General features: G+C 36.3%; 1 protein-coding gene across 4 annotated transcripts in view; it reads left to right on the top strand.

Moving 5' to 3' along the window:
- Nucleotides 1-23,846, top strand: part of taok3a (TAO kinase 3a) — a 73,019-nt gene that overhangs the window by 41,839 nt on the left and 7,334 nt on the right. For 3 of the 4 annotated variants that reach the window (XM_042753420.1, XM_042753429.1, XM_042753438.1), the window contains exons 2-13: nucleotides 4,135-4,345; nucleotides 5,673-5,744; nucleotides 6,152-6,253; nucleotides 6,415-6,460; nucleotides 7,148-7,244; nucleotides 10,000-10,113; nucleotides 10,202-10,293; nucleotides 11,197-11,290; nucleotides 12,509-12,590; nucleotides 17,702-17,869; nucleotides 19,126-19,311; nucleotides 20,613-20,747. In XM_042753420.1, the coding sequence (XP_042609354.1) occupies nucleotides 4,211-4,345; nucleotides 5,673-5,744; nucleotides 6,152-6,253; nucleotides 6,415-6,460; nucleotides 7,148-7,244; nucleotides 10,000-10,113; nucleotides 10,202-10,293; nucleotides 11,197-11,290; nucleotides 12,509-12,590; nucleotides 17,702-17,869; nucleotides 19,126-19,311; nucleotides 20,613-20,747 (1,323 nt within the window). In that variant the 5' untranslated portion in view covers nucleotides 4,135-4,210. Of the gene's footprint in view, nucleotides 1-4,134; nucleotides 4,346-5,672; nucleotides 5,745-6,151; nucleotides 6,254-6,414; nucleotides 6,461-7,147; nucleotides 7,245-9,999; nucleotides 10,114-10,201; nucleotides 10,294-11,196; nucleotides 11,291-12,508; nucleotides 12,591-17,701; nucleotides 17,870-19,125; nucleotides 19,312-20,612; nucleotides 20,748-23,571; nucleotides 23,724-23,846 lie in introns of those variants that run through there. The other variant, XM_042753443.1, reaches the window with a different exon arrangement.

Raw genomic sequence — 23,846 nt, 5'->3', positions numbered from 1 at the left:
GTAAACATGCTGCCTGTTACCTCTGGAAATAAATTGGAATCATCCCTCTGTTTATAAAATGAAATATGTTTACTATTATGAGATCTGGGGGGTTTAAAACAGAACCTTGTGAAGCTTGTAATTTTGTTAAAGCACTTATATTAATAAATCTGTACAAATTTTTTTATTTGAGCTATCTAAATCTTTCCTTTAGAGGCAGGGCTGCTTATTTAGGTGGATGAACTTGTAGTGAACTTGTACTTTATGCATAGTTGCGTCATGTCACAACCTGGCAGTCTTGTGTGTATGTGTGAAGGGTTACAAGGATTACCAGCATTACGTGGTAATGGTGGGAGTTGGAGAATATAGGAGGATATAACTTTGCACAGACAATGTGTTTAAGCCATTCTGTCACACTTATGTTATGTCTAATGTTAAAGTCACAACTTGGTTTGTTTGGTGGTTGTTTGGATTTTGAGAGGCGAGTTGCACATGAAAATGAAAGCGAGCTTGCAGTTGAGGGGCAGGGTTTAAGTCCGGCATACGTCAGCAAAGAGGGTTATTATATTTTCATTAAGTATTTTGAAGTCAAAAAAAGATGTACATATACAAAAATATATACATGATCATTTGTTTGCCAAATGATCTATAATATGCGTTTAAAAAAAAAAAAAAGTAAATTCTGTGAATGTGAAAATTTGGTGAAATTTTGACACACAAAATCTTTAAAGATGATTTATCTGAAAATTCTGAATATCATAAAAATAGGAATATATATATATATATATATATAGATATAGGGATCTATTTTATTTTATTTTATTGTTGTTAGTGATTGGCAGCTGATATCTGATGGAGCAGTAGCGTGTCACAGTAGTAAGAGGAGATCTGAGCAGATTTGGTGACATGACTTTTAATGTTCATGTAGGATTTTATGCATTTGTGTTTACTGTATGCACAATACAATGTGTTTACATTGTATGCGTATTTCTTTTTGCCTAATAAATCCAAACTCATTTAGAACATTTAAATGGCATCTTTGTGTTCAAACTATGGGTTGAGTCAAATTTCTTTTTGGTGGTTATTGACAGCATGTCCCCAATGTTTATCTTGAGCCCAGCACTGGGATAGTTCACCCCGAATTGACAATTCTGTCATAATTGACTTACCTTCACATTCCAAACCTGTGTGACTGTTTATTATGTGGAACACAAAAGATATTTTGAAGAGTGTTGGGAACCAAGCAAAATTAGAGCCCACTGCCTCTTATTAGATGGACAAAAAACAGTGAGGCATTTCTCAAAATATCTTATTTTATTTTCCGTAATGACACAAGGATGAGTAAATAATGACAGAATTTTCATTTTCTATCTATCCCTTTTAATGTTGCTTTAAATGTCCAGTATGCAAGAGTTCAATAAAAACACATCTAATGTAGCTAAACTATAATCTCCTGTACTGGTCATAAAAGAAGACCGAATGACGTCTGTGTATCACAATGGTGGTTTTCTCCTTTATGCAACTTCAGCTGACTCACGTCAACTCCTGTTATTATAAAGCCTAAAAAACCTCTGTACAGTATGTCTTCAGTAACCCTAAACGAGCAACTAGAAAAGACTTTGAGTCAAAACACTGGTTCCTCTTTGGCTCTTTTAAAGAAGATTAATAAATAAACATAAACCTTGTTCTTTTGGACCGGATCTTGAGGAAAATTCACAATATTGAAAATCATTAACTCACTAGTGATAGACAAACTAAACCATAACAGGCGTTATGCAATAGTGGACAAAGGAAGAGTGCAGTGTGGGTAGAAGCCTGCAAGATGATTGTCTTTCCTCCACTCAACGGAGTATGAAATTTCATGTCCTTTGTAGTTTGTCTTTTTCTCCATAAGCCAATTAATGTTCCGGAACGAATGGGTTTTGTGACTGCATTGTGCAGAAATCTGTATATTATTGTTCAATGCCTGTGAACTCTGATTAACCTTTATGCCATTTAAAAGCTTTAACCATCACAATCAGAAGTAGTTTTACATGTACGTCCAGTTGAGACTTGAATCTAATTGATTTCTGCAGTATTCATTTAGTAATTAAATAGTCCAGGCCACGAAGTAGTAAGATTTCACACACTTGGTCAGTGGACTAAAAGGACCTCACTTATGGTTATGAAACGGAATTGTGGGTGAGACTATTCTGCTCTTAGTTTAGGATCCAGTGTCCAGTGCTTTTGCTCGTGGCACTGGTGTAGTGGTTTAAGACAGAGCCAGTAACAAAAAGGTTGTAGGTTTGAAGCCTAGAATTTTCACACTGGACATTTACAGCTGTTTTCACACTAGGTCCGATTTGCATGGTGTGAACCTGAGTTTCATTTAAAGTATACTCCCCTCCCAGGCCTGAGGAAGGCTGAGGAAAAGAGGGCACTAAAAACGAAAAGCAATGGGCACGAAAGCAATGCAGTTTAAAGTTTACATGAAATCAAAAGTGTTTGTTTCATAATCTTTCATCAGCCATCATTTTATCATGTTTTATCTCTTAAATATCTTTTCTTTTCACCTGATTTCAGTAAACATTTCAGCCTCACATTTGTGTATTTATTTATTTGCATCTCTCTTTTCTATAGTGTGTGTTTTTTATTTATTGGGATGCACAAAGACAAAAAGAACTCCATGCACCTCCAACCACCTTACACCGTTTTGTTTATTATTTCTGGAGTTACATCATTGTGGGGTTATTTATTTATCTGTTTGTTTATTAGTTTACTTTTACTAAATGACTACTTTTGGGGTTGTTTTGTAGTAATAGTAGATGTGCTGGCCTGGGTAATAATGCTGATCATACTCATAATGAATGTACAGATGGATATGTATTCAGCCTCTCTGTATTGGATACACGGTACTTTCAGCACCTTTTTTGTTCCTGGGTCAATGGCCGCCTGTGTGTCAGATGTCTGATGACTCAGGAGCCAGTGTTACATGCAGGTGGCCGCTGTGTGTGTGTGTGTGTGTGTGTGTGTGTGCGCACATGCTAGCATGATGAGTAATGCTGCCAGACATTGAGCTGTCTTCCCATGATGCCTAACCAAGCTACCCCCAGTGCTAACACATTTGTGTCTCACTAGTTTACCGTCGCAAACACGTGTGCATGTTCAAGAATGAAGGGAACAGTTTAGTCTTAGTGGATGGGAAAGGCTTGTATTTAGAATAACAGTATATAATCATTTTACACTCACTAGCATCTGTTGGTATGTGATCCAAAATGAGCAAGAGAAAAGATATGATTCCTGGAGTAACAACATTGCTGGGTTATTTTTTTAATTTGTGATTTTTGTAATATTTGTTTGTTTATTTTTATATTATTATCATTTATTTATTTATTTTACTTTCATTTATTTTTGTATTTGGTTATTTATTTTTATATGTAATTTATATTTTGTATTTTTTATTTACTTATTATTACTCAAATTTATTTATTTAGCCCTTTTTTGTATTTTAGCAGGCTGCTTGCTTGCTTTGTTAAAATTCTTTCTACTATCCAAGTTTAATATTCGACGACAACTTTAAATAAGCTATTTGTAGGTTAATCTCAATCATTTTGATCCCACTGGTTGGTAAATGGATCATAGAGGTTCGAGGCTGTGTTTTGTATAGCCTAATAGTTGAAGATGCAGTCAGAGGAGTTAAAGATTGTGGGTTCAAACTGTAAAGGTAGATGGAATCACAATATGTAGTTTCATCGTCATTTACAAAAGGAAAATTCTATTGAATATGCTGGTCACTCAATATTGTGCCAGTAGATGAGGGCAGAGACAGTCAAGCTCCAAAATGAATAATAAAAAAACACACTATAAAAGCATCACAACTAGTCTGCTTGACTCCTATGATAATATTCAATATTAAAATATAATTTATCACTCACAAATGTAGAATAGAATTTAGAAGACTTGGGAAACGGTTCATTAAGTCATTACATATGATTAAACATCTGTTCAAAATGTTTTATTTTTTATTCCAAATAAGAAAAAGTGTTGAGCTGAGTAAATGATGACAGAACTTTCACTTTTGGGTTGACTAATCTTTTAAGTCACTCTTGTCTGCTAATGACCCTCACTTGACCTGGACAAGCAGTCAGTCTTTAATCCGCTCCATTCTGTCTGCAGGCAAAGCAGGTAAATGCCGGGCCTGCTGAATGAAGGCGAGCAGAAGCACGTGGACATCAGAGGTTCTGTCTAACTCATGATGCCGTCGTCCACGCGGAAAGGAGGACTGAAAGACCCGGAGTTGACCAACCTCTTTTTCAAAGATGACCCGGAAGAAGTCTTCTGTGACCTACACGAGATCGGCCATGGGAGTTTCGGAGCGGTATACTTTGTGAGTATTGAAATGTTGAGGAAATTTATTTTTTCAGCTACAGTACGTCTGTTACTATAGCATGGGGGGAAACTGTGATGGTGATGTCACTGTGCCATTTGTATGCATTTGCATCTCGATCAACCTCTATCGATCTATACGTTTCACGCTATCATTTTATCAACTATTTTTAAATACTGAATTATTTGTTCTAAGTTTGAGGAATATTTTTCTCCTTTCAAGTTCTGTAGAGGACGAAAGGCGCATAGTTTGAGTCGTCAGAGACCAGAATAGTTTCTAATACCTAAGCTCGATGAAGCCTTTTTACCCCTCTTATTCTCTCCGTCAGTCAGTTTTTAACTGTAGTTAAACTTGGAGCTCGTCATTTCGTTTTTGAAACGGCACTACAGTGCAGTGGTTCTGTCAAATACAAGAACTGCAGCCTCATGACAAGTTCTTGTGCATTTCTTAATCTGGGAACTAATAGCATAAAGCCTTTGATTCCAAATCTGTGGCAAGACTGGAATCCGCTGTGCAAATCCCCCTTTCTCTCTCTTTCTCTCAAAAACACTCGCATGCACACACACTCACTCACTCATATGCGGACTGCCCATCCAGATGTAGGGCTGCTCTCAAGGGGAAAGAATAACTAGGAGATGCTGCTCTTAAGACAGATGTTGTTCACTCCGTTTAAATGCGAGGGCCAGCTGGCCCCGTGATGCAAAGCGACTGACATTACTGATGTCTGCCCCACACACTTCTGTCAAGGAATACAGTAAATTCATGACTTAACATACACTACTGCTCAGGAGTTTAGATTGATATTGAAACGTATTGATGCTTTTATTCAGCAAGGAATCAAAATGCAGTTCTTTTGAACTTTCTGTTCATCAAAAATGTATCATGGTTTCCAAAAAATATATATGAAGTATCACAACTGTTTTCAACACTGATAATACTAATTAATGCTTCTTGAGCAGCAAGTCAGCATTTTAGAATGATTTCTGAATGATCGTGTGACACTGAAGACTGGAGTAATGATGCTGAAAATTCAGCTTTTCCATCACAGGAATAAATTATTTAAACTTTTTTTTTTTTTCTTCTTATTTTAATTTGTAGTTATTTCACAATATTACTTTTTTACTGTCATATTTTAAAGACGCACAATATTTATGTGATATATCAGTATTGCCAACATTGCCTTCAAGTATTAGTGTAATCAGTGCAATAGTGGAAACTGATAATGTTGAGGCTTATTTTTTTCGTGTCAGTTTTATGAAGTACCTTTTGAATAACAGTGGCAAAAGCCAGAAATAGTATAAATTAAATCTGTTTTGCTTCCCTGCAGGCCCGAAACTCCTATTCCAACGAGGTGGTGGCCATTAAGAAGATGTCCTACAATGGCAAGCAGACCACTGAGGTGAGAGATGAACTTTGTCGTCTTCAAACTCTGATAGTTTGAGTCAGTATTTGAATGTGATACTGTTTTAGCCTCCATATGAAGCACTTTTGTATTGAGTATTAAGCAAACCTTCTTCTAATGTCCTTGAATGTATAAGGATAAAATTAAAGCATTTATTTATTCAGTACTTCATTGTTGCTGTAGAAACAATGTGTTTGCGAATTTTTTGTTTCCATGAATGAATAAATAAATAATTGTAATTTCAGTTTTTGTCTACATCTCAGTTGCTGTAATTAAATTATATTAGCCAATATCCATACACATATTGGATTTATAATAATTCTGCTCTTTAGATATTGGTATCAGTAGAATACTGATGTTAAAAACTGTATGTGTGCTTTTTTTGGGGGGGTTCCTCTTTTCAGAAATGGCAGGACATCATTAAAGAGGTGAAATTTTTGGAACAGCTACGCCATCCAAACACCATTGAATACAAAGGCTGCTACTTGAAGGACAACACAGCATGGGTGAGTACTGCCATTAAGAGGGATATAAATACAGTAATGCGTTTGTGAACTGAGGGAACTGCTGTAAGAACTACCTGGTTTATGTTGAGTTCATTCCCAGAATTCCCTGGGGCAACCATGCTTCCTTTTCACAATATTCTCGTCTGCCTTTTTTCATTTAGCTTGTGATGGAGTATTGTCTCGGCTCTGCTTCAGACTTGTTAGAGGGTGAGTTCACACTTGGAATGCACACACAGGCACACTACGCACACTCTCAAGTATGCAAGTACAGTGCAGACACACACCCACAGTAAGCACTGTATGCATTCACATAGAGGAACCGTAATTGTTGGATCTGTCATGGTTTTTTTTTTTTTTTGTCAGTGCTGAAGGCCTTTATTAGCCACATCTTAGATGCATTATAAAGCCCATTGTGTTTTATTCAAGTGTCACTACCAATCTGCCATTGTGTTCATGTTTTGGTTTTCTTCAGATGTTGTCATGGCAACATGCACAGCTTTAATGATAGACTGTTGGTTTCAGTTATTGCTCCGCGTGTGTGTGTGTGTGTTTTGTGTGTGTGTGTGTGTGTGTGTGTGTGGTGTGTTGGGATTTAGAAATTCCAGTTCAACTTTGCCATAATGTCATTGTATGAGTAATTTAGTCTTCATCTGTTTAATTCAAGGCCATGTTCTAATCCAGTTCTCTGTCCTTGTCTATAAAAGGATCAGGTACCTAAAAGGAGTAGTGTCAGTTTGCTAAGCATCGAATGACTCTTTTTGACACCTTTTTTTTTTTTTTTTTTGAGCACCATTATAACAACAACATCAAATGTCGCAGTGCTGTTTTGCACATTAAGATGTCATCAAGCATGCTGTTTTTTTTTTTTTTTCTTGTTTGTTTTTTTTGGTCCAGTTCACAAGAAACCCCTCCAAGAGGTTGAAATTGCTGCCATTACCCACGGTGCCTTGCTAGGACTGGCTTACCTACATTCCCATAACATGATCCACAGGTGAGTCGCCCGCTGACTGATATCCGTTTATACATTATCAGCTTCCTCAGTGTGCGTAAATGACAGATAAATCTTTATCTGATGGGTTTTTATGTTTACAGTATATGCCTACCATTACCATAAATCAATGCTATTTTCTATAAAGAATATGTTCCACTAGGAGATGTTTTTATTCAGAAATGTAAAAAAAAGTTTCACTAGGAGTAATCTTAAGTAAAAATGAAAAATCTTGGATGATATTTGTTATATTGATTAGGGATGAACAATATTATATTTCTGGCGATATCCAATATGCTGATATTTTTCAAATCATTTTGGCTGAGTGCCTCTGTCTGTCTGTCTGTCTGTCTGTCTGTCTGTCTGTCTGTCTGTCTGTCTATCTATCTATCTATCTATCTATCTATTTATCTATCTATCCTCTCATGTGCAGAAATTATAAACAAATTATTTTTAATATTGGTCAGTTTTGAGCAAAATCTTATTTGTTAGAACTAAGAAACATTATTAAATGTATTTTTCTTAATGAGAGAACATTGAAAGCTTTGAAAATAACTATAATAAAATGAATCTATGCTGTTTGTTTGTTTGTTTTTTTTGTTAGTTTTTTTACAGATGCAGATGAAACCTGAAAGGGTTAGTTCACCATGCACCCTCATGTCGTTCCAAACCCGTAAGACCTCTGTTCATCTTCGGAACACAGTTTAAGATATTTTAGATTTAGTCCGAGAGCTTTCTGACCCTATATTGAAAATGTACGGTATACTGTCCATGTCCAGAAAGGTAATAAAACATCATCAGTGTAGTCCATGTGACATCAGTGGGTCAGTTCAAATTTGTTAAAGCATCGAAAATACATTTTGGTCCAAAAATAACAAAAATGACGACTTTATTCAGCATTGTCTTCTCTTCCGGGTCTGTTGTGAGCACGTTCACGGCGCTGCTGACGTATGACACTGCTGACATGTTTTCTGGTGCGCAATATAAAAGATATAACATATGAGGAGTGTTGTATATAATGTGTCAGAGGTGTCGCTCTCAAAAGAGACGGGGGAGAAGACGATGCTGAATAAAGTCGGAATTTTTGTTATTTTTGGACCAAAATGTATTTTCGATGCTTCAAAAAAAATCTAACTGACCACTGATGTCACATGGACTACACTGATGATGTTTTTATCTACCTTTCTGGACATGACAGTAATACCGTACATACATTTTCAATGGAGGGTCAGATAGCTCTCGGACTAAATCTAAAATATCTTAAACTGTGTTCCGAAGATGAACGGAGGTCTTACGGGTTTGGAACGACATGAGGGTGAGTCATTAATGACATAATTTTCATTTTTAGCTGAACTAACCCTTTAACATTTTTAGTTGTGGTTTTGACATTAATAGATGGTCTAAAAAAATCAATTACTGCTTTATTTATACAGAAACACAAGTGTCTTAATGTAATTTGAGAAAGTGAGAAAGTGACGTGACATACAGCCAAGTATGGTGACCCATACTCAGAATTCGTGCTCTGCATTTAACCCATCCAAAGTGCACACACACAACGTGAACACACACCCGAAAGGAGCAGTGGGCAGGCATTTATGCTGCGGCGCCCGGGTAGCAATTGGGGGTTCGTTGCCTTGCTCAAGGGCACCTTAGTCGTGGTGTTGCCGGCCCCAGACTCGAACCCACAACCTTAGGGTTTTGAGTTTAACTCTCTAACCACTAGGCCACTAACCACTGGGTCATTTTATTACAAGTAGGCCAACAGAACCCCCTAGATAAATAAAACACCTTACCAGATGGACATCAGGACCCGGGGGAGGCTGTTGTTGCTAATACTGTACGCGCTACTAACTGTTTACTGTCTCACACTGAATGCGTCATTCTGTACGTACTTTCTCAAATTAAATGCGGTGAAAAGCTGTGAATCAAAACAGTGAATCTTTTCACAATTCAGGCAAAAGTTTGCTTCAAGAATGACCACACTGCTGATGAGATCTTAGCACCAGCACACCCTGAGCTATTCGTCTTATCGGCAAGGCATATCGGTATATATATATAATGCATATCAGTATATTTTTTTTTTTTCAAATTGTTTATATGTCATTTTTTTAATATTTTATTGTCAGTTTTTGTTGATTAATTATATTAAATATCAGAGCCTACTTTAAATATCAAATCAGCATTTTTTTTTTTTTTCAGATTCAGAGTACGTACTCTTTGGTTTCAGGGTTCAAAGTGGTAAACCATTATAATTAAAGTACCAATCCATGACATACTGTTTATATCAGCAAGATTGCATATGTCAGCATACGATTTTTTGACCATGTTTTATTTTACTTTTTTACAACATGTGAGATCGTATGTGTTTTATTATCTTCCAGTAATACAGCACTATTTTTACTGTCATTTTTTACTCTGCAATGTTATTTTATTTTATTTTCAGAATCAGAATGAGCTTTATTTGCCAAGTGTGTGCAAACACAAGGCATTTGTTGTGTTTTTTAGGAGTTCTTGATGCATAAATACAGATATGACATGAGAACAGAGAACATTTAAATAAGTAAGACTAAGGAAAAAAACAAAAAATAAATAATGTGGTATACATCTGGAACAGATGTTCAAATGTCATTATCATTTCTTTATTTGATTTTATTTTCATTTCATTTTCACCCTGCCATTGCATAATGTGGAATTGTGATACTACTGTAGGTCTTTACTGTCTGACTTCAACTTTCTCTGTATCTGTGATTTTGTTTAGAGACGTGAAGGCTGGTAATATCCTGCTGACAGAGCCCGGTCAGGTCAAACTGGCTGATTTTGGCTCCGCTTCCATTGCCTCTCCTGCCAACTCCTTTGTGGGAACCCCATACTGGTCAGTACCGCAGATATTGATGTTCAGGAAGATCATGTGTCCTGATACACCGGTGTTAATTAGACAATTGTGTGTGTGTTTAACACAGGATGGCTCCAGAAGTGATTTTAGCCATGGATGAGGGTCAGTATGAGGGGAAGGTGGACGTCTGGTCTCTGGGGATCACTTGCATAGAGCTGGGTGAGTGTGTACATGTTGTTGAACTTAATATTTCATCCGTGTTCCTTTTTTTTCCTCTAATGTTCTGAGGCATTTTGTCCACTACAATAAGCCATTTTTTGTCTGTGAAATTTTGTCTCTCTCTTTATATATCATTTGTATCTTGTATTTATTGCAACATTAATTAAACATAGCAGATGAAAGTGGTGGAATAATTATTACCATTATCTACTTTTGTAGTGGATAGATGTTATCAGTCTTCCATCATTTTATTACTTTGATGTGAAAAAAACAAAAACAAATTTCAAGTGTGCACTGCATTGGCAAAGTGTGCACATTGCAGCAAACTAATATCCCAGTACTGGGACATACAACTTCATAAAATAGTCTTATGTTCGCATTAAAGAACGGTCATGTACTTCCTTGATCAGTACATACTTGTAATATGTGCAGTATGGAAATAGCATATTACTTAGGTTTCTCTCTTAAAAATAAAGGTTCCAGTAGGGGGTTTTCACAGCAATGCTATAGAGAAGAACCATTTTTGGTTCCCCAAAGAACCTTTTGGTGAACAGTTCTTAAAAGAACCATTTTTCTTATTTCTTATTATTTTAATTATCTGTGAAACCTTTTTCCATTATAAAGAACCTTCGGTGCATTACAGATGTTTCATGGATGTTAAAGTTTCGTCATGGAACCATCAATGTTAATAAAGAATCTTTATTTTTAATAGTGCGCTGCTCCTAATATTGCATGCTATATAACTGGAATTTACTCAATATATTGACACGTTTGAAATAACTCTGCTGCTGATTCGCATATGTACATGTGCATGTATTCACAATCTATGTAATATGTCAGAAATTCTCAGTTTGAGAATTTCAGCACATTTGATTTTTTTTTAACACCTCTGCTGTTTTCTAGCTGAACGCAAGCCTCCTCTCTTCAACATGAATGCTATGAGTGCCTTATACCACATCGCCCAAAACGACTCTCCCTCCTTACAGTCCAATGAGTGGTGAGTGTCCTTCTACACAATCACAAAACAGAAGTTGACTCACTCGTGTGTGTGTGTGTGTGTGTGTGTGGTGTATATATATATATATATATATATATATATATATATATATATATATATTATATTATATATATATAGATATAATATATATATATATATATATATATATAATATACACTCCTACTCATCAAACACCTATACTCTCTCAACCACGCACTCTTCTCACACTTTGAATGTGTAATGCTATAACTCTGACCCCAACTGCCAGTTCTTTACAAATCCTGATCTTGTGCATTATTGCACAAGCAAACTTTCGGTGCCCCTCAACTCTTTGACATGCAGCAAAATGAAAGTCTGCTGGTCTTTCAAACAGTGTTACTTTTAGTCAAGAGATTTGGAAATTAAAAGGAATTTACATATTTAGGAATTCACATATTTACTCACAGATTTCATGTGGAGGAGATATGTTCACATTTACACATGCAATACTTTTGCAGTGTACTTCATAATACAAGATGGAATCTTAAATTTTCCGAAATTGAGAAAGATAAAGACTTCTAATGTTTTTTAAAGAACTCTCTTAGGTTCATTAAGGCTGTTTTTTTATTATTAAAATACAGGAAAATCAGTAATATTGTGATAATTTATTAAAATTTAAAATAACCGTTTTCTATTTAAATAGATTTTAAAATGCAATTTATTGCTGTGATGCAAAACTGAATTTTCAACAGTCATTGCTCCAGTCTTCAGTGTCACGCAATCCTTGAGAAATAATTGTAATATGCTGATTTGCAGTGCAATAAATATTTTTTTTTTTTTTTTTTTTTTTTGGGTCAGGATGCTTTGAATAGCAGTTCAAAAGAACTAATATATATATATATATATATATATATATATTATAAATAGCAGTTCAAAAGAACTATATATATATAACAAAAAATCTTTTGTAACATTATAAATGTCTCTACTGTCACTTTGATCAATTTAATGCACCCTTACTCAAAAGTATTCATTTCTTTGACAAAAAAGAGAAAAAAATCTTTACTGACCAAACCTTTTGAATGGCAGTGTTTAAGAACAGTTTATGCTGTGTTTTAAAACATTTATTAACATGTAACACACTCAATGTTTACTGTAAATATTGCTTCAAGCAAGTTTGTAATGTATTTGTACATTACAGAAGTGCATAATACTGTAACTGTTGTTTGTATTTTGTGAGTCGGATGCATTCCGGAGTTTCGTTGACTACTGCCTACTAAAAATTCCTCAGGACAGACCCTCCTCAGCAGAACTCCTGCGGGTGAGTAATCCCATGCACACAGTGTTGACACAAACAGTATAAAGTCACTCATAAGCATTGCTCATCGAAGTTCAAGCACGACTTCTGAGTGCCCACACAATACTGTTAATTCATTCCCACTCTGAGTCACGTTCTCAAACACACTCTGTAAACACTTGCTGCGGGGAGGTGAAATACTCATGTGATACTCACACATGGATTGTTATGTTTAGGCTCAGAAATGTAAACTTTTTATGCAGCTTCATCTCATGTATTGAGACCTTTGACAAATGGCATAGAGTCAGGTCTACATTAGAGCTGATTGTGGCAAAGAACTACATAATTACACAGGAGGAGATTGTCTGCGATGCAGTGGTCAACCAGAGTTTTAGTTTTTATGTGTCACTTTTGAGCAGGTTTATCAGAAATAGATACAGTCACAATAATAGACTTCCTTAGCAGTCTTCAAGAGTGGTTGCTTGAAAAGCATAATTTAGCAGTGTGTGTAAACTAGCTAAACAAGCTTAATTTCTTGTGTTGCATTTCTGGAATTTGTCATTCATAAATTGTGCATTTCATTTAGGGCTGAACGATTGTGACCGAAATCATAATTGTTGATTTTACCCATGAAATTGTAATTGCGATTATTAATTACGATTATCACAATTTACGTTGAATGATGTTTATACCATTGTTTGATGCAACTGCATGATGTATTTTTGTATGAAAATAAACAAGATGAAAACACTCTAACTGAAAAACTTTTAGTGCTTTTCTCTTGTATTAAGCCTCAAATGTCAAAAAGAAATGTCAAAAACTATACATCGGATTGGTTTCTACTTTAAATTATAAAAAAGTTTAAAATATGAATGGTATTTTAATGCTATACTAAAACTAAAATTAAAATAATGGGAAAAACCCTTAACATAACATGTAGAAAGAAAAAAACACATTTTAAGCATGCAAAATTACATAAGTGGACTATGAATGATTAATTTCCGCTTTGAAGGATTACGTATTTGTGGTATCCATAATTGTAATCGCGATTAGAAATTTGATTAATTGTACAGCCCTAATTTCATTACAGAAGTGTTGCATTCTCTGTGTTTCTGTGACAGGCTGTATAGTAGGCATTAGTGCATAATGCTTTCAGTTTATTTTTTCCTTTCATCTTAAGTTAGTTAAACTAGTCATCTGTTTGTAGCACAGGAAACTCTGCTGTCCATCTGATTACAGAGTAACTGCCTTAGTAACGTATGCCCACACATTCCCAAACCCATGTGTAATTTGTAAAAACGTCAATATCTGCACTTTCGCAGAGATAAAGACGCCCCTGTGCAGTTTGTTAGTGCACTTCCTCTTTGCCATATCTGTCAATACTTCCTGCCCTCATGGCTTCCTTACTCATCCATCCCTGCTGACTCACACACATACACGTTTTCTTATGCACAGCCAAGCGCTCAACCCACAGAGTATGTCATTCTGCCTTTGTTTTTTCATTTGCTCACTTCCTGTGCCAACTACATCCTTGGAGGGTTAATAAAAGCAGGAGAAATTTTTGATTGTGCGTGTCTAACGTAACTAATATAACCACGACTTTCTCTCAACCGAATCACTGGGACTGTAGGTGGACATATTGCTGTGCGGTGACTAATGTTCGTGATATCATGCTGTGGTGGGAGGCTTATGGATTTAAATCATCACCAAAATAAATGTGTGATAGAATGTAGCAGTACAGTTGGGATATGGTTGATTATTGGCTGCAGGGAAGCGCTGGATACATGATCATTAAGGGATAGTGTTACCAATGTGATTTGTTTGTTTGTTTGTTTGTGCATTGTATGGGTCTGTTTGTGTGGGTGCATGTTACAGGTTATGGTTGATCTCATTGGTGGTCACAGGTAATCCTATTTAGCCCTGAGAGCTTAGTGTCGATGCTAGACATGCACTTCAGGCACAACCTCACAAGGGGAGGGCGGCCCGGGGTGGAATGGGATACAGGCGTCTTTCCCATGTGTGCCTTGAGGATTTCATCTGACTTTTTGGGGAAAGAAAAAAAAAGAACATTTGCTGAAAATGTACAGTACTCACCCATAGGCTATCCAAGATGTAGAGGAGATTGTTCTTAATGGAAACAGATTTGGAGAAATGTAGCATTTCATCACTTGCTCACCAATGGATCCTCTGTAGTGAATGGGTGCCGTCAGAATGAGAGTCCAAATAGCTGATAAAAACATCACAATAATCCACAAGTAATCCACATTGACACACCAGTCCATTAATTAACATCTTGTGAAGTGAAAATCTATGTGTTTGTATGACACAAATCCATCAGTAAGGAATTTTAACTTTAAACAGTCTCTTCTGGCCAAAATACAAGTCTATAAACCATAATAGCTTTGTTTGATGAAGAAAGAAACTCATCTATATCACAGATGGCCTGAGATTAAAAAGCAGCAAAAAGCAACAAAATGACCAAAGACATCCATCTAGTGCATGTTCAACATGAAAACAACTGAAAACCAGCACAGATGGACCCACTTTCTCCATGAATGGCTGCTTTTTCACATGACACAGCAGTGGCTGAATTTTCTCAAAGTTACCTCTCAAAAAGTAGCCTTTTGTTTTAATTTTGTGGGTGAATATTCACTTCATCCAGTGCCATTTGTTCTCTGTGTATCTTGATATTGTCTTTCTGTTTTACTGACTGAGAAACCACTTCAGATGATTCAGTGAGAGAATGGTCTGAACAAATGTGAGTTGTTTCAGACTGTTTTGCAAACAATTCACTAAAAAGAAAAAACTGACCCAAAATAATAATTAATGAATCGGTCATCCAAAATTTGGGTCATGCATGATCACTGATAATTTCATGGAAAACCTTTCTCAGATCAGTTTGAGAGCTCATGGTTCATACAGCCGAACAGCTGCAGACGCCACTGGTCTTTTCTGCAACCTAGTCCATGCAGAGGTTAAAACTGGGGGAAAAATTAATTTCGACCCAGTTTTGGTCTAATACCTCAAGACTGTCCTTCCAAGCTCCTTAAGACCGAAAAGAGGTCATTAATCTGAGTCTAGCATTCATTTATTCTGTTCCCACCATTTTCCACGTCCCAACTGCTGTCTTAATCTCATATGGGGTCTAAATCCACCTCAATTCTTGACCTATAGAGGTCTTGCCAATTGAGAACGAGCAGTGGATATCACTCACAATCTGACAGTTAGAGCTGGCTCTCTGCAAGACTTCAGATTATGTAATTTCCTCCATTTAAATGGGATAATCCTGTAGATTAGTTTCCTCCCATGCTGGTCAGTCACAGATGCCAGTTTAGAGTGGTGAATGCTTATCTATGTTATCATCGGGAAGCCGAGCTGTTAGCTGTTACTGTCTTTGCCGAGCTTAATGGTTGAGCCGTTTGCTCTGCAGTGTTTTACCCACTCGCAGCACAGACGTGACCTGCTTAAACTAAATGTGTTGTTAACTAAATCTGTGATTCCATTCCAAATCACTCTCCATGGATGTTGCCAGACTGGTTAACATTGATCAAGAGTCAATGAAAGCAATCAAAGGGTGAACCAATGTTGATTAGGCTTCCAAGCAGGGTTTATGCTTTGGAGTTGTTTAGATTTTATCAGAGGACTGAAAAATTGTTTTTGTTGACTGTTAATGAACATTTATAAATAACCAGTTCACCTTGAACATTTTTGCTTTTGCAATCAGTCACAAGTTTTGGGTTGGCGAGATATCTTTTATGCTCACCAAGGCTGCAAAAATACAGCAAAAACAGTAATATTTTGAAATATTATTACAATTTAAAATAACTGCTTTCTATTTTGACATGTTTTAAAATATTATTTTTTTCCTGTGATGCAAAGCTGAATTTTCAGCATCATTACTCCAGTCTTCAGTGTCATATGATCCTTCAGAATTCTAATATGCTGATTTGGTGCACAAGAAGCATGTCTTATCAATGTTGAAAACTGTTGTGCTGCTCAATATTTTTTTTTTTCAGGATTGTTTGATGAATAGAAAATTAAAATGAATAGCATGTATTTAAAGTGGAATTTAGAGCAGTCAGTTTTATTTTTACAGTTAATACATGTTTAGAATTAACCAGTCCACCTCAAACAGTCCAATAAGAAAGCTTATTTCTTTAGAGTAAAAGATATAGTCAAATGAATAACATTAACTTAACAAAACCATGCAAAAACATGGAACCAGTCTACTTTGAACAAATTTACAAGAATGGTTTATGACTGGAAATACAAAAAACTGACCAAGATGAAGAGTTTTAGAGTAGGTGCATAAAAGAAGATCTTCATGATGCATGTTTTAGAGGAAAAGTTCCTGTAAAGAGTCTCAAAAGGAGGATTTACCGTAAATATTCAAGAGTGGCTGTTCCGAGTAATCGGACAGGGATTGATTTGGATTTTGGACTGTCCTTCTAACATTTTTCTCCCAAATAAATAAATGACTCCCAGTTGGCCCGGTTGAGTAATGGAAAGAACTGCAGCACGACCAATTTGTTTTCAAAGACTCTTGGTTTGTGGTTTACAGAGCACGATTTTGCGAACCCAGTTAACACATGCAGCCATTTGAACTCGAGTCTGTTGTCTTTTTATTTCCATTGAGGAGGTCAGATCAAGTCCCCATTTAGCCAGCCATGTCAGAAATCCTCCTCCATATGGCATATGTCCACTCAAGGCCACATTACACATGAGCACCCTCTAGTGAGCAAAGGACAAGCACGAAATGACGTAATTCAGGAGTAATCTGGCATGCTGAGAGGATTGAGACTGTGGGCTTATTTCATGGCAGTTGAATTGCATCATGCATAACCCCCTAAATTTTACTCCTGAAATATTTTCTTTAATGAAATGAATGCAATTTGTGTGGTTTTCAGGTGAACACAGGGCCTAATAAAAACACATTTTCCTCTTAGCGAGCCATAAATTGACATAAAACCCAAAACCTGAGGGTGAAGTCTGATTGATCAGGATGTTTACACACTGAAGCGGTGTTTGTACATTTGATCACCACGTATTGCTCTTTTCATTAGCCTTAGCATGGTTAAAATTGCAAAAACAATTCATTTTACAAATGCACTCTCTGTCGTCTTTGTCCATTCCAGCATGAGTTTGTGAGGAGAGAGCGTCCTCCACGGGTCCTCATCGATCTGATCCAGAGAACGAAGGATGCTGTCAGAGAGCTGGACAACCTGCAGTACCGTAAAATGAAAAAAATCCTCTACCAAGAGAAACACAACGGCCCAATGGGGGAGTCTCAGGAAGAGGAGGAGGTGGGTACAGGAAATACTCTGAGAAATAAAAGGCCCCCTTGAGTGCCATACACACATGTTGACTTCATACTCGCCTGTGTGAGTTTCATAGTGGTCAAAGTGCTTCCTGTTGTTGCATCTGGCTACATGTTATACACAATAGATTTGCCATTGAGGCAGCCACTGGTTTCTCTTGCTTAAAAATGTCCTTTACATGTTTGCCACCCATGCTTTGTTAACATCACTTTTGAGTTATCGTAGAAAAAATTGGGATTGCAGATGGATTTAGTTCCAGTGTGTTCATTTTAATGGATGGATAGACAAAAAAGGGTCACAACTAGACTGAAGAGATCATAAACTAAACTTGATTACATTATAAATAATTAACTTAAAAGTATATTGTATCATATACAGTACTAGACTGAATTATCAACTATACTGAACTAAACTGAAGGTACTATATAGTTCAGTAAGGATACATTAAATTGATCAGAAGAGAAAGTGAAGATGCTTGCATTTCTAAATAATAATAATAATAATAAATACATAAAAATCTATCAAAAATTTTAGATTCCTGGAACAAAATGTGTAATGGTTTCTGAAAATGTCTGCCTTCAGAGGAATAAATTACATTTTAAAATGTACTAAAATCAAAAAAAACATTATTTTAAATTGTAACAATATTTCACAAAATTACTATTTTTATTATATTTTTGATCAACAAAATGCAGCCTTGGGGGATCATAAGAGAAACAATAAATCGTAAAAATAAAAATCTTACCAACCCCAAATTTAACCCCAAATTGAAATAAACTGAAGATATAACTTTATATTATACTAAACTCCATCTTAGTCACTTAGGATGAAAACATCTGCTTAATGCATATATGTAGTAACCTACTGAACTATAGTGAAGATATACTAAACTTAAGTGTAGATATACAAAATTTGATACTATACAGAACAACTATATACTATAATATTTTACGGAAGTATATACTGCAGATTGTACTGAATCACAACAAAAGTACATGGAACTATATATTTTCTTGAACCACATTAAAGGTAGGACTATTATGACACTATTTTGAACAACATTGAACTATTAAGTGGCAGGAGGTCTTTCAGTAATGGTGTGTATGTGCCTCTGTTCAACAAATAACTGCTATTACAGGCCTTGCAATGAGATGTGTAAAGTGCTCCTAGTAATTGAAATAAATATGGGTTTCAAAAAGGATGGTGATCAGTATCAGTTTCTCTGTGTGTTTTTTGCACAGGATGGAGATCAGGCAGGCTGTAAGATGAACAGTTTGGGCAGTAATCATTCCATCCCCAGCACCTCCGTTAGCACCGGCAGTCAGAGCAGCAGCGTCAACAGCCTGCAGGAGGTGCCAGATGACTCCTGCTCCGAGCTGCACCACGACTACGACAGCACCCTAGAGTCTTCCACACACCACAAAAAGGTCCCAGACATGCACACCGTCAGAAAACTCCAAAAAATATTAAAAAGCAGTGCGGTCCCTTTTTGTTTTCTTTTTTCTTTTTAAATGCTTACCATACTTTCATTGATGCAGACAAACAAAAATAGAACAGATGCTTTCCAGACCGTTCCTGGAAATCATTTCCTACGTTTTTCTCTCTGTCAAGCTATTTAATTCTCAGAAGACTGGCTTGTTACAATTTTAATGGTACACGCAGTCTTTCAGGGCAAGAGAAGGTATACTTAAAGTTAATATTAGATTTAACGTTCTCTTAAAATATAAAGTTCACCAAATGTGCTTGAGACTGCATTATACTGTATAGCAAGTAAGTGCTATAGGAACTAAAATTGTTGTTTCTTGTGGTTAAATTATGCTTGTCTAACAAGACTCAGGCGAATTATTTTTGTAGTTGTTGTAAGTATGTCATAGTCAAAGAACATGAGGGTCAAAAGTCAATGAAAACATGTTTATACTATGGCTTCACAATTTATCAAAATAAAACTGAAATTGTGCTATAGATAGATTAGTGCAAACTGCAAATCAGAAATGCTGAAATCTAATTGAATAAATATGTGAACATCCATGAACATTTATATTGTAATTTTACAGTTGTACTGTAAAATATAATTTTTATTGTTTTGTTTTTTTTTTACAATGAAATATTACATTAGTAATGTTTCTTTTGTAATATTTTATTAGACAATAATACTAATAATAATAATAATAATTTTTTGTTGTTGTTGTTGAAGTTGTTGTCATCTTGACAAAACAAATTTAATTGCTTTTTAAATAGATACGAAACATTCTTTTTTTTTCTGTCTAGCACTTTTTACGTTCTCTGAATGTATGTGATTTTGGAAGTTCACATCCAGTTGCACACACATGATCAACTGATTGACACTTCCTGTCCTCAAGGAAATTACATCAGCATGCAGGAGAAATATGTATTGACTTTAGGGGAACTGAACAGCTCTTCAACATGTTGTACTTCATTGTATTCACTGAGAGAAGACAAAACCCTCAGGAATATGAATGCTTCAACTGAACTAAGCTTGTGGGTCAATTAATGAAGATATTTTAGGATAGTGAGCCTGTTGGTATTGAATATTCTCATGCTGAAACGTCTCCACTGATCCTACAGCAACAGGAAATAAAACTCCTGCTGCGGCTCTGATAGGGAAGATGTATAGCTTGAATGGACCGCAAGTGCTTCGGATAAATCCTCAAGAGATTATGTTGTGACACCAAATCCTTGACTGGTTTTATGTGCTTTTTGTCCTCAGGATCATCAGTATATCCCTGATGACCTTCCTCACCGGGACCACCGGTCGGACCTGCGACCGTCCTCATCGGAAAGAGCTCCGGCTCATAACTATAAAAACCGTGAGCGCTTCGCCACCATCAAGTCAGCCTCACTGGTGAGGAAAAAGAATGACATCATCCTTACTGTCATCCTCTCATCCCCCCTCCTCTCCTGCTTTACTCTTTCTTTTTCTTTCATCCTTTTGCTTTAATACACTGCGGTCATTTCTGGCTCTCAGAGGTCTTTGCCTCCTTCTTTTCCTGTTTAACTCTCTCTTTATTTGAAAACGGTTCAAGACAAAAACGGTCCTACTTTTCTCCTTCACTCTCACGTCTGTTGTCAAGGCAACGTGATTCAGTCAATAGCCAGCTGCACTCCTCGCACGAGTCATTAGTGTTGTTGTCTACTATTAGTTAATACGTTGTGATCCAACACAAAAGGATATTCTTATTCCTGTAGGGTTTGGGGAAAAATCTCCTTTTTCCTAAAAGCTTAAGGTCAATGTCAGACATTTACGACACAAATAAAGAATTCATTATGCTATTAAACATGCAAAATAATCTATTGTGATACAACCACTTCCACCCTAATTGATGAATAAATGGAGATCACGGGCAGGCAATGTAGTCGATAGCAGTATGCTTGGTTTAAATGATGATGTCACCTGTTTAGTCCCTGTTTCGCTGGAGTGTGAGCACCCTCTAGGGGCAGACAACCGCTGTGGACTTTGTCTGATACTACAGACACTCATCTATCATTTCAGATGATCACAAAGGAGTGTGGCTTTAGTGGGTTTATGGGCATGGTGCACCGTCCTATTTTATATATATATATAATATTATATATATATATAATTTTTTTTTTTCCCATCGACTTGTTGGTGGAATCAAGTATGCACTTTTTATATATTGATAAGGGTTTTACTCTTGTGTGGAATGAGACTCAAGAATCTGGGCTATGCAGGGAAAGAGACTCTCTTTGTGTTTCATTTGGAAAGCCGTAGAGGAGGGGTGAGGTGTAGAAATAAAGTGAGACAGGAAAAAGGAGGGAAGACAAAAGGCAGAAGGTGAGAGGGGAAGACGTATTGAATGAATGAAATTGATATATAGATGTATTGGCAAAACTATAGGGATAAAAAAGGCAACAGGAGAATGTCTTAGATGCATAAGAACAGAGGTTTGTTACTGGTTGTAAATGTGAATGTAGTATCTGATAAATCTAACATTTTTGTTTCTTTGTTTCGTTTTCGAGCAGTTTTTCGTTTAGTTGTTTCCTGCTCACAGTTTACATTGGCTCCTCAGCTTTCTTTCAAAACCTAGTGAACTACCATGCTGTCTGCTCCCTACATAGGCTGTCACGTACACGTCCTAACAGTCATGGAATCTCTTAAGTGCTCTTAGAAAAGTCATATTTCTGCAGAATAGGTACGATCATCATTCACAAAGTTCCACAGCTATGCTTTGTGACTGATTTCATAATGACTGTGGTTACTAATAAGAATGTAGTACTCTAAGTCTTTTTACCAGTGATAAAACCATTATTTGTACCCAGGAAATAAACAAATGCGATTTTCCCATAAATGGCTGATCTACATGGGCAGCAACTCCGCAAGTCTCTGGTGTTCACATGAGGAGAGCTGTTTGTGTGGTCCAAATACCTCATTTCACAAAAAACACACCAAAGACTTGACTCATAATTGATTCCAATAGAGTTTTACATTAGCTGTTGCCAAATTGAAGCATGAATCCCTAATAAACGTACAGTTATGCAACCGTTCAAAAGTTTGGGATTTTTTTTAAGTTTTTTTTTTTTTTTTTTTCCAGTCTGCATTTTTTGTTTTTTTTTGTAAAAGAGTAATTTTGTGATGTTTTTTTATTTTTTAATTATTAGTTGTTTTTTTAATGTGTTTTTTTTTTGTGTTGTGGATGTTGATTTTTCAGCATCTTTTACTCTAGTCTTCAGTGTCACATGATCTTTCAGAAATCATTCTAATATGCTGATTTGTTGCTCAAGAAAGAATAAATAAAGCATTCAAAAGAACGGCATTTATTTTGTAACATTATAAAAGTCTTTACACTTTTGATCAGTGTAATGCGTCCTTGCTGAAAGAAAAAAAAAACTGACCTTAAATTTAATAGTACCAAAGACCCCATTTTTATTGAAATATAGTTCACTGATATGATTTCTTAACTTTCTTAACTTAACTTAACTTAACTTATCTGCAACCTCAGGTAATATATTTTTCACTAACTTTGTTGCAGTGAATTCTGGGATTGCATTTGTGTGAGGGATGTATCAGATGCTTCTTTAGAGGGTAGCTTCTACATATCGTAGAAGGAAGTTTTAACCTAATTATCCTTAAAACAAATGAGTCATGCTGATGGAGTTATGTTGATTATAAATAGCTACATTTTGTTCAGTACTAAAATGTATCAATTAAAAGAAAATTGCCTTCTAAAGCCTTGTTTCCACCGCGCTGTAAAATGCCTGTTGAGAATATTAATTTCATGTAATGTTGTATTTTGTTTTGATTTGATTTGGTATGGTGATAAGTTTGATTTGAGTTAGGGTGCCCATCTGTGTTACCTTTAACCTGGAAGTGTTTCTGTCACTCCTTCCCATTCTTCCTGTGCCACCGGGGCTTAGTGCTGTCACATGTCCCTTTGGTGTGGCTGATAGGGGCATTTGGGCTGCAAGCGATTGGATTGGTGACTGCGGTTACAGTGGGGCTACTGATTCAGGGTGATTAGGAAATTTCCCCCTTCAACAGGCATCTCATGTGACTGGCCTACTAAGCGCTGCTTAGCCCGTGTGCAGGGCCAGGCCTCTCTGAGAACCTCATTCATACCCGGCGCACCTGTGAGGAGAGAGGAGAAGCAGTGTTCGCCCTCTCTCTTTATCCCCATCCCTCTCTCGCTCTCTCTTTCTCTCCCGGTGGGTTTTGAGCAAGTGCTTTTGGGGGATGTAATGCAGGCGACTCTCAATGTTCTCACGGGTGGTTTATTTCGCCAACATGTTTGGCTTGAGGAATTCAGGTGGGAGTTACGAGAAACTCAACGAACAGTTTGATCTGGACACGCCCTTTTTCCAGGTTTGTCTTCCGGGGATTTGCAGAAATCAAGGGAACGGTGGGGTTTTTCTGATTTCATTTCTATATTTAGTGGCATCTATGATCTTCCAGATCTAGAAAATGCACATAGGCAATGTAAAGACA

Source organism: Cyprinus carpio, chromosome A5 (assembly GCF_018340385.1).
Source record: "Cyprinus carpio isolate SPL01 chromosome A5, ASM1834038v1, whole genome shotgun sequence".
NCBI lineage: Eukaryota > Metazoa > Chordata > Actinopteri > Cypriniformes > Cyprinidae > Cyprinus > Cyprinus carpio.
The sequence above is the reverse complement of the archived record's forward strand: the minus strand, read 5'-3'. Positions and strand labels throughout refer to the sequence as shown.